Source organism: Leuciscus leuciscus (genome assembly GCF_965113295.1).
Source record: "Leuciscus leuciscus genome assembly, chromosome: 19".
Classification (NCBI taxonomy): Eukaryota; Metazoa; Chordata; class Actinopteri; order Cypriniformes; family Leuciscidae; genus Leuciscus; species Leuciscus leuciscus.
The window spans coordinates 8,039,292-8,051,531 of record NC_138743.1 but is presented as its reverse complement, the minus strand read 5'-3'; the positions used below and the strand labels follow the sequence as shown (position 1 = coordinate 8,051,531).

Sequence of the window (12,240 nt, the reverse complement as noted above, 5' to 3'; positions counted from 1 at the left end):
GTTTGGGGGCGTGGCTATCTTTTTATTTTTTTCCTTTTATTTCACCCATATGGATTTCAAAAATAGTCTTTGTTAACGCGTTTTAAGCCAAGAAACAAGCCAACCAGCTATGAGGTGAATCATAATATTGCAAACTTCGATTTTGAAGCAAAACTATTGTGTGTTCTAACGGCTTTGATGAATGAAAAAACTACAAAAGCATTGTGAACAGCATAATCAAATAAAAAACGATAAAAAAATATAAAACTACTCATTTAAAAATGTTGATTATTATATTTGAAATTGAATGTACAGTTTGCATTTACATATATGCAGTATGCAGACTCAAGATTAATAGTGCTTCATGGGAGTGGGCGGAGCTAAAGAGCTCTTTTGGCGAGTTTTGCTTGTGGCGACTCTCTGATTGGCAGAATTTTCTGTACAGCATCATGGCTAATGTAGTTTTTCACCATGATTGTAAAAAAAACACTTAAATAAGGCAGGCTGACGGCTTCAACAGAAACAAATACTATTGATTAACAACCTCATAGCTCACGGCAATGCTATCTTTAAAGGTTAATAAATGATTGTTATTTCTCAATGGAGAAAATGATAGGCTTTTTTAAGAATCTTCCTTTTTTTGTTTTTTTTTACAATTTCATTCAGTGATTCTAAAAGCACAGAATTGAATGCTTTACTCTTAAAAAATAATCGGAGCAATATGCAAAATTCTCCAACACACTAAAGACCGCTACGCAGGGACCTACAGTAAGTTGCCGTCGATGGCATGAGAAACCTTAGTGCAGAACGCACACAGACCTGTAATTTAATGAGTGCATTCTTACCGCCAATGTGGTGATGTGGTTTCACAACGGTGTTGGCTCGTAACTGATAGCTCAGTACACAGACTGACTATAATTATTCTAAGAATGTCATGTGTCCCTGTTTGACCGCGTGCCTCTGTTACCAAATCTCCCTGGAGGATTTCTCCACATGACATTGTGCAAGTGTAGATAAACACAAAATGATTAAGCTTAATAGAAAAACGCATGGTGTGATAATATAATCTGGAATATGGTAAGCCTGTGTAAACAGGAGTAAACTTGTATAAAGTGCATTATTTGGAACAGCTTGAAATTAAGTTTCTCTTGATGTTCAGAACCTTATGATGTAAAAGTTATTATACTTTCAATTAATTTTGTAGCTAAATATAAATTGGTCCTACGTATCAATTGTGTCCTGTAATTGTGCATTTTAACTAATCTTTAAATTTATCTTCTGCTTGATACTCATAAAAGTATTTTTAGAGTGCAGACTTTTTTGCTGATATATAGGTCTTAGCTAGCTAGGAGTGCTTTGACTGCATTTTAATTTAAAAAAATTAATTACAAAATTGAATGAGTTGGGCCAAATAGTGAAGGAAAGCCTCAACAAGTGTCCTTTAATACCTTTAATACGGTTTAAAAAGATGATTTGTTTACCATACATGATTCTAGCACTTTCATGTTTGGTTATTTCATGATTTGATAGCTACCAATATTCTACAGACCCCCAAAAGGGACATGGTGAAGAAAGAAAATATACAGTATGAGATGCAGGAAAAATGATTTGGCAATGCTTTTGCATTCCCTTGCAAATGTTTTGTGTTCCCCTGAGAAACTTTGGTTCGCTCGCAAAATGTTTCTCTCGCAAAGAACACAAAAGTTTCTTGGGGGAACACAAACATTTTGCGAGAGTCTTATTATTTTTCCATCTTTTATTTTTTTCCATCACCATGTCCCCCTCAGGGGCTCCGTAGTAATACATGAAAGCGGTAATAATAAAAAAGGTGTGGCCAAACTTTTGAGTGACAGTTAAGCTCATTTTTGATTTTCTGCACAAATGCAAACCACCCTGGATATAAATACATTCCCAATGTAAACCTGCATGATAAGGGATTTTAATCATTTCAACAATCCGAAAACCATCTAAACATTTCTCTAAAAGTGGACTGACCTCTTCCGCTTCGGCCCACAAAGCGCAGGTCGTTGAAGCGGGCCACCTGGTTTTTCATAACTCCTGAGGCATTCCTGAGCTCAGCTGAATAATTCTCATCATTCCCAGCCATCACTGTGACCACCGTCCCATCAGCCACCTCTCCCAGGGCCACCACCTGCGGACAGAACCATGATGCAACGGTTCAAACAGTGCATGTGCGCAGATGCAAGTGTTCTGTTCAGCAGCTTCTTCAGAAAGCTCCTCTGATTCTGATTATTATTTAATAGCAGGATTTCATGCAAACAAATTAACATATTTGCATATTTATGCAGATTTAACATGAAAAGAAAATAATCATTATTGTTTTTTTTTTTAAAGTATAAATTCAAGTTTTAAAGGGATAGTTCACCCAAAAATGAAAATTCACCCTCATGTTGTTCTAAACCTGTATGGGTTTCTTTTTGTCTGTTGATCACAAAAGAAGATAATTTAAAGAATGTTGGAAACAATACAGTTTTTGGTCCCCATTTACTTCCATGGTATTTTCTTCCTACTTTGGAAGTCAATGGGTGCCGTCAACTGTTTGGCTACCAACAAAATATCTTCTTGTGTGTTCAACAGAAGAAAGAAACTCAAACAGGTTTGGAACAACTTGAGGGTGAGTAAGTAATGACAGTATTTTCATTTTTGGGTGAACTATCTCTTTAACTTTAAATGCATTTGGCTTTTAATGCATGATTGAAGCTGTCTAAAAAGCAGCTGGCATAAAATAATAAATATGATTTATTAAATAATTTGTTGCATGTCTATGTTGTGCTTGTGTGACAATCTATCATTATCGTTAATAAACATTTTAAAATGTAGTTTACATCAGACGGCATTTATTAGTTCAGATACATGAATCAGCATATTGCACCTAAAGCGATATATTTGCATATGATTTTGGAATTCTATTTCATCATTACTAATCTAGCTACTAATCTGGCAATTCCCTAATAGCTAACCACACCTGCACAGGCCTGACTATAAACACAAGCCAAGAGGAATGATTCTGCCACAGGCCAGAATTACACATCAAACAGTGAATAACGCCAGAGCAATGTCATTATTTCTTATTAAATGAAGCTTTGTTCCAGTAAAGTCTATTTTGTTATTAAGGGGGAAAATTGCTGTTCACACACTCTTACTAGAGTATAAATAGTACAAAGACACGATTCAGACTACTGACACAGTAACTATCTGTGACAAATTGACAAAATAGACACATTCAGCAAAACTGACTGAAATTAATACAATTATATGAAGTATTTTTTTGTATAAATTTAAGCTGATGGGTCATTAGGGACAGCAAAGAAATAATAATTATAAATATTAACAATAAAAATAAAAATATACAAGTAATCTCGATCTCTAGCACATGCTACACTTAAAATCTAAAAGGCACTTCTTAAAATATTTTGGTATATTATGAATTAGGCCTATTAATAATGCTGTTTAAATAAGTTTTTATTAAATTAAGACATCATATTACTGTAATTATGTTCTTATTTCTCAGTGCGGTCAGAAGTGTTAAAACTGCATAGGAAATTTGACATGCACAAGCTTCAATTTTCACTTGACAAAGTTATGCAGACCTAAAAACTAACACAACAATCGTCCAAACACTTTACATTACATCCAGTGTCCATGTTACACAGTTATAACATGTCACTCTAATAAATGACTATTTACGCAGTCAAGACTAACGTATTTTCCAAAATGCATATTTAAAAACAAGTTCTTACCTTAAACGCAACCGGTAGAGTTTTATTACACCTCCAATGAGAAGGCAAGACCGAGCAGAGAAAGTTTGGACTGTCGGTCCGGACCAGTTCAGCGGGGTGGTCGGCGATGATCTCGGCCATGGAGCGGTTCTCTTGCGCGCGGAGTCTCGGCACCACCGCGCTGTCCTGGTGCTGCTGCTGCTGCTGTCCTGCGCTCGGGTTCACATCATTCATCTTCACCGACACCGGCGGACTGAACCTCCGGCCGACGCTGGGATCTACGGGAATGCGCATCACAACAGTCGAAATTAGCCGAAAACGAACGTATGTCCTCTGCTTGCGTGTGAGGAGCGCCGTCAGTCCCTCTCCGTGCGCTCAGCGCTGCAGTCTGATGAGTTTGGGAAGTGCTGCGGGTTACACACACACACTCAACCAGACTTCAATTGGCGCTTTGCGCTCAGTCGTCATTAACTACGTTTCCTGTATTAAAAGGCGCTTAATTCACCGCCACAAGGTGAATGTGCACGGTTTGGTCAGGTCTCTGAAAAAGTTTGAAGATTGTATGAATCTTATCATAGCAGATTAGACAAACTGTCTAAAAAACGAATCAGAAAACGTGTTAACAGCGGCACTAGAGCGCGCTGGCACGCAATTGCTTTCAGTGCGTATAAAGACGTAGGTAGTACAGTACAGACAGTCGGATTTCATTGCATATTAACAATATCTGTTAGATAATAATAAATATAAGGCGATGTTTTGTCTCTGGTGTGTAGGATCAGTGACGTTCTCTCTAATAGCGCTCCCTGGAGAGCGCAGGATCAAATTAAGCTTTAAGGATGAAAAGAGCTCAGGAGGCGAAATGTTTGTTGCTTCCAATGTGGTTGGTCTTTGAAGACAGGGATTTCTCTTTTTTGTGGTTCATACAGTTCCAGCATCATGCAATCATTAAAGTGATGCCAATCAAACACGTGATGTCCCGATCACATCATAAAATTTCAACTGAAGTCAACTCAACTGTACACTGATCATGTAGATCTTTAGTCTATAACTCTGCCTGTGAGAGTTTAAAACTGCATTGCTATATTATGTATATCTGAATGGAAATTGTCTCTGTGGGTCCTGAATAGATTCAATTACTGCATTATGAAAATATCATATCATTTTTATGTTTTCCTTAAACCAGTCGCAGAAAGGACATTATTCAATTAGGCTAGGTCCTTTTTCAATATGCAAAATGGCAATGGAATTTGCATGCATAAATTAATTAAACCACACATGGTGATTACAAGAAGAACTTCACAATATGGATTTATATTGAGTATGTTGTGTTTTTTTTTAGACACTGAAAAAAGGGCAATTGGAAATTTTTTAATTATGGTTAGAATTCAGAAAGTACTGATTTTCCCTTTATATCTATAGTATCAGTATCTACTGTCACGTGTCTTAATAAAGTGAACATTTCTACATAAAGTCGATTATTGTACAGGCACATTATTTAATGTCTTGACTAAAATTCTTTTTCTTTTTCTTTTTTTACATTTTCACTATTATAGACCAGGAAAAACACATTGACCTTTTGTGACAACATGCCCCAATAACTATGTTGTCACAACAGAACCTGACATTCATATTCTAGCTAAATTTAACAGTAATACAATTCATTTAACAGTAAAAAATGAACATACAATATTTAATTATTGTTTTGGCTGACAAATACTATAATATTAACATTTAAAAATACATGTGACACCTATTATTAAAAGAAACGCCCTCCGATCCAAAAAAGGAGTTTAATTAAAGAAAAAGTTACACTTTATTTTAAGGTGTCCTTGGTGTAATTATACATTTAAGTACTGAGTAATATTAATTAACTATGCACTTACAAGTTAGGATTAGGTTTGGTTTAGGGTTAGTTGCATGTAATTATGCATAATTTATAATTACAATAAAAACTACATGTAACATACTGTAAAAGTGTTACCAAATAAAATGAAGTGGAGTTACCTGAAAGCTTCTCATATCTTTTTCTAAGAAAGTGTGACTCGCAGACAAACATGCTGGGATAATTTGAGTGAGCCATTATGACATAATAGTTTCACAATCATATTATACACTTTCCACACGCATTGCAACCCCATAAAGCACAGACTAAACAGGCTACAGTTTTAACACCCTTTGAGCAAAGCTTCTTTTGACTCTCTGAACAGAGGATCCATAGACAGCCTTCCATGTAAAATATGTAATTTAATAACTCTAACTCTCCATCTCACAGTGATACTGTAGATGGCAATCTCTCCCTCTGACTCGGGCTCACGGATTGTGATTAACCCAAGTCATAAGTGTTGCAATATGTTTCACACATTTAAAAATTCATTGGAATAATAGGTCCATAATTTTGATGGGAACACAGACACAGCCAATAAACAAAATAGGATATAAACAAAGCGTCTAATTAATCTTGGCAGAAATGTGCGAGAGAAATCAATCTGGCTCAATCAGTGACAGCAGTCAATCAAAATTTTCCCAAATGTTTGTCTTGGTACCTCCTTCAGCTTTAATATTTAACCTAATATTTCAGTAGTAGGGAAAAGCATATGCCTTAAACATGTTCCAGAAGAGCAGAGAAGAAAAAATGCGAAAGAACATGAAGAACAAGCAAGACATTTAAAATATAGTATCCTCCAGCTAATACTGAGACCTTCAGATATTGCCATTTCGTCATGAAAAAACAACAACAAACCAACCGAAAGCAACTGCGAAACTAACAAAATAAAAAAAGTGATGATCTGCTGATTGCTTGGTCAGGAATACACATTCATAACCACAGCAAGAAAACAGGCTAAAGTAGCTTAGTAATGCTCACATATACTTGCAGGGTGGCATGAGTGGGGGTGGCGATGGTTTCGTGGGTACGTTGTGAGTCTCTTGTATGTGGGAGGGATAGAAAAAGCTTCAGGAAGCACTGACATGCATCTGGCACGTCGTTAAGAGAGAGAAAAAATTGTTTGAGTTATACAAGTTGCGATTGAATTACACCGCCTCTCCGTTTGCCCCGAGCACCGAAAATGTGTTCAAGATTGGCCAACGTTATTAAAGATCAATTTTCAATAAAAAAAAAAGGTAAATCAAAGTAGATACTATTGAATTCACAAAGACCCTTTCTATTATTCCAACAGCTTGCCTGATTTTTACTCAAGTCTCAATCACTGATTTGTTTGGGAAATAAAATCAATGTTGATGAAAAATGATTTGTGTTAATAATGCCTCACAGATGGATGCCAAACAGTCCCTGCACTCGAGATTCGTGGCTATCAATAAAACAATGATGCAAATAAAACTTAATAAGAGGACTGTCGACATGTCCAAACAGAGAGGCGTGTTGAATCATATACACAACGAGATATCAAAGAGCATTTATCACATCTGAATCCACTTTGCCGGTACAGTATGGCCGCCATCTGCCAGCAATATCAGCGTTGAGCGAAGGCACGTGATTGGAGTGGCTCGCTGTGCCTCGAGAGCTCTGCCCACTTCTTTTCGGGGCGTCTCGTTTGATCTCCTAATGAGCCAAACGGAGCCCACACAGCTGGCTATGATGTGCTACAAAGATGAGGGGTTAAAAAGGCATCCACCGAGCAAGAACCCGGGATTACTGCGCGCTACTCTGAGCTGTTTGTCACCAGACACTCGTGCTGGATTGGAACCAGCTCAAACGCTGATGATGTGATAAGCCGAACGTAACCGAACCCTTATCTGCTGATGCCGTGATACGCCGAGCTGACAGCGTAATCCAGCGCGGGTAGCTCATCAGAAACGGCTGAAAGAGGCCGGTTTCAACGCAACCAGACAAGTAGTCATGCAAAAAAATCCGCCAGCAACACTTCCCCCCCCCCCACACACAAATTATAAGTGATGACACGGGACAAAGAAACCATTGTTGACTGGTAATGTAAACACGAAGAGACACTGAGCTCCAGGGCTTTAATGATATCCAAATGACTCAAATTCAGATTCATACAGCCCTGGGATTATGTAACGTGCTACATGAGTGTTTTTCTCCGCTTCTTTCTCGTCCTGCATTCTTTCGACGGTTGAGAGGAAAAGTACAGCCACTTAAGTCCCTGGATCAGGGCTCCATTTCACAGTGGTGCATTTTTTGAGACACTTAATTATGGCTTTATGTGGGGAGCAATTTGATGGGGCTACGGAGGCTTCCAATTTTAAATAGTTACTTTCCATCCTTGGCACGCTTCACGAGAACATACGCGCGCGCAGAGCGGGATGGCGATGAGTCGTAGGCCTACGCAGAATTCGTGGCCTTACCTCATCAGGAAGACCTTCTCAACATCCTTTCAACCCCCAGATTTAATCTGAGCCTATAATTGTCGTTTTGTCATTGACTGGTCAGTGACATCATCAGTGCAGACGAGATCTTCAGTACTTTGAGTAGCCAGCGAGGCACAAGAACTGGCTCCGAGAGCAAATTGGACCGTGCTATGGTCGAAAATGTCAGGAACACGATGGTTTTTTGGGATGTGCGCTGTGTTCGTTATGGAAAGTGGAGTGGGGGGGGGGGCCTGTGGTGGTGGTGGTGGTGATGGTGATGGAGAAGTGGGGGCTGGTTTTGGTGGCAGGCTACAAAGACAATTTCCTTTTTGCTCTCATTGGCATGACTGTCTGCCGCCTCTAGCCTTCATGGAGGTCCTTAATTGAGATCACTTGTACATAAAAATAGGAACAGAAAAGGAACTTTTGCGGCTTGTGAGGGGGAAAAGGGGAATAAAAAGGCTGGTAATATGTGACAAAGGCTCCCACTAAAATACCCGTAACACTAAAGTCAAGTATAAGAGATTGAATGCTGTTGCCATGGCGATAGCTCAGAGATTTTTTTTAATACTCCCTGACTTCAAGTAAGCGTGCGACTAGTTCCCCGCGTCAGTGAATTGTGTGTTGAGAAACATGTCACACTGATATTCCGATGAGGCCTACCTTATAACAGCAATTTGATGGCAGGTTAATATACATTCTCTTTAAATATTTTTTTTGTTTTTTATATATATAGAGCTTGAGATGTATGTTTACCTGTTGTTTGCAAACGTCTTCTCCTGACCAGGTAATCATAGCAACAGTAGGTTGTTTGATCATTTTCTGTCACAAACGTATCGTAAATGTAATACAAAACATACATTAAAGATTTATAAAAATAAAAACTTGTGATTCTTTTTGCAGGTTACATATTCACACCATGAAAACTCTGAATTCACAGAACTCATAAAAGAGTAGGCAAAAAGTACCCATATGACCTAGTACTTCCGGAGAGATCCTGAAGTGTGCGTACGTTGGACGCTTTACTATCCCATGAGGCCACGGGAGAGGATTTATGAATGGCAGTGACGCACCTGACGCTGGTAGGTCACATGACAGTGACAACATGGCGAATGTAGAACGTCCGGATTACATTTACACTACACACACTCATTCTATACAACATACTTTTTTAAGCTGTCGTGAAGTAGTTACTTATTCAAAGTGATTATCTACTCGAGAGTATGCGATTTCGGACACAGCCCAAGTCACTTTATGACTCATTGAGTCACTCAAACAATTCGTTTAAAACAGATTTATTCAGGAACAAAACTAGTGACAGAATCCGAACAAGTGATCATTGAATTATTCAATCAACTAATTCATTAAACGCCATTACTGTGTTGCTCGGGACAAACAACAGTTAATTATGCAGTGGCTTTGTTTCTAACTATTTGGTGCAGTACAACAGCAATACATAAATGGGTAACATTTTATTTTGATGGTCCCTTTTGAACATTCTGGTGACTACATGTCATGTCAACTGACTCTCATTAAAGTATTAGAAGACTGTCTGCTTAATATCTGCTAATTCTTTATTCTGATGGTCCCCCAAAAGACATTCTACTGACTTTGCAACTACATGTCAACTTATTCTAACCCTACCAGTCTACTAATACTCTACTAATACTCTAATAAGAGTTAGTAGACATTCAGGTGTAACTTTACTTATAGTCAACAGAATGTGTTAAAGGGATCATCAAAATGAAGTGAAACCAATAAAGTTAATGTGTAAGATAAAATAATAAAATAAAGTAACTTGTAAACTACTCAATATTGATTTCTTGTTTAGTGAACTGCTGTATTAAAGCAACATTGCTTAATTTCCTTATATTCCCTAGTGAAAAATAAATATACCAAAATGTATTTGAAATACATTTATTTATGCTAATACTCCAAATACATTTATATTTATGTACTTAATATATATATATATATATATATATATATATATATATATACACCCTACAATTGTACTTTTTGGGTCAGATTTACTAAACAGGGCAAATTAGCGTGACAGCTCAATTCTAAAACAGCACAGATGGGAGTGGAAAGTTCTGTTCGTGATCTACTGACATTAAAGAACACAGACGCAGCCGGATCACTTCCATAATGACCAACCAAGAGCAGCGCAAACTGGAGTCTAGTTTAAGACATGTTTTTTTTGGGCGGTAAATAATGGCGCAAATATCAGTAAATTGACTAGCATTTAAAGACTGATATTATACAGTCATCATACTATCCTGATTCCTTACTAATAGTGATATTAAAACACATCTTAGGCTTAATGTTAAGAAATGTGCATTGTGCAATAAAGTAGTACTCCAAATAAGTTAAACTAACTAAACTTAAGTGCCACAATACTTTTTGAGCACTATATATTGTTTTATCATAATTAAAAATCCAACCTAAGTTTTTTGTGTGTGTGTGTGTGTGTGTGTAATACTTGCTTGAAAAGTGTGTACCATTCCAATGGTATTTGATTTGATATTTTTGTCCAAACACTTTTGGTGGGAACTACATATTATTTTGTATATAAAACAAAACATTCAGCCCACAAAAAGGGTCGTCCTTTTACATTCATAGGTTAGGTTGCATTTCCAACTGGTATCTGTGTAATTGAGCGAGTGCGGATTAGTGATTTATTCGGCAGAGTCAGAGGAATAATCAAGGGATCAGTCTAAAGCAGACCCTCACACGAGGCACTCCTGGACGAGGGTCGGGTATCACTTCTGTACAAGAGCGTGCTTATTTTGGACCGGATTAACCTTCAGAATTCCACCTCACACTTTCGCCTTCCGCTGTGGATTGCACGGGTCTACTTCCTCTCTGAAACGGCTTGGTTAGTTGAAAAATATTTATAGTTATTACGCCGTTCTCATGTATCCACAGTCAGTTAGTTCTATTTTGTGTGCAAGGTAAAACTAATAGGAGATTTATGTGGGGGGATTTCACCTCATCCCGCGGTAGATTGAGGATGATTTATTGGCTGTATAATATGAACTACTGATGGATTGAGTAACCAAAGGACAACCCAAACAGGCAGGTATCCAGAAAGCAACTCGCAAGGGAGCTATCACCTATCACCTCGCTGCTGTACAGCTCCGGCTTTATTTCCCTGTTTGGATGCAGGAGGGCTTGTGCTCAGGTGTTTAAAAAAGAAAAAAGTCTGGGTGAAAGGGGAAAAAAGGGAAAGTTGGGATATTAACGCAGCTGCAAAGAGTTGAACGTAAACCTTAGGAAGGGGGTAAAATATAACCTGGCCATATGTGCACAGCAGTGGATTAAATGAATTATTCCAGGACGTCAAAAATCTGTGGAACCAGGTGATTTTGCTTGGCTACTAGTCTGATATTTCTTTTGCATAAAAATAAGGCTGCCATTGTTTGCTTCGAAATCGAATCATTCTCATGGGGTGCAAACCTGTCCAGCTCTCTATTCTTTCAAGACATTTCAACTAGAGTTTGTCGTTCCCAGTGCTTAAGGGAAAATGGTAATTCAACCCAAAAATCGAAGAAAAAAAATTAGTCTTCTCAGTCTCTGACTCTCGTGATGGTTGTTGCAACAGGCTAAATGTGATATCAGGGAGGTAATTGAGAGAAAATGCTACTGCGAGTAAAGGGTAATGATACTGCCACAATGACTTTAGGGTTTGGGAATATTTTCTTTCGGAACCGACTCCAGTCTGAACAGATTATATTCAGCCTCTTTGAACTCTCTCGCCCCGCTATAGCACTGGAAGTTGATTGTATGAGTTCAAATGGCCCAAAAAAGAAATGACTTCTCAACGCGCAGACATCTTTTTATGATAACATGTTTTGGTTGCCCATTTTCTGTCCATGCAAAAATGACACGCAGATATTCTTCAAGCACCCCTGAAGATGACGGGTTCCAATAGATCGGAATGATTAATTACTTTTGCAAGCTATGCTGAAACTGCAGTAAATGCAAAAGTCTTTGCTTCATGCAAAAGTTGGAGCGATTTTTCTGTAGCAGCCAAAATGTGCGCCTCATTTTGAAATCCAAATGATATCTAATTTAGGGTGTTGAACCAAACTCAGAAGAATTTTAACTCGTGAAGGAACATTTGACTGTCTTCCCGAATCCCATTGGGAGAAATTATATTATTGGTAATCGCAGCACTTTAGGAGTGATA

The 12,240-nt window shown here is 37.9% G+C and overlaps 1 protein-coding gene across 14 annotated transcripts in view; it reads right to left on the bottom strand.

Moving 5' to 3' along the window:
• runx2b (RUNX family transcription factor 2b) overlaps positions 1 to 12,240 on the bottom strand; it is a 149,252-nt gene that overhangs the window by 30,084 nt on the left and 106,928 nt on the right. For all 14 annotated transcript variants that reach the window (XM_082148620.1, XM_082148611.1, XM_082148621.1 and 11 more), the window contains 2 exons: positions 3,741 to 3,997; positions 1,975 to 2,131 (listed from right to left, as the gene is read on the bottom strand). In XM_082148620.1, the coding sequence (XP_082004746.1) occupies positions 1,975 to 2,131; positions 3,741 to 3,997 (414 nt within the window). The remainder of the gene's footprint in view (positions 1 to 1,974; positions 2,132 to 3,740; positions 3,998 to 12,240) is intronic.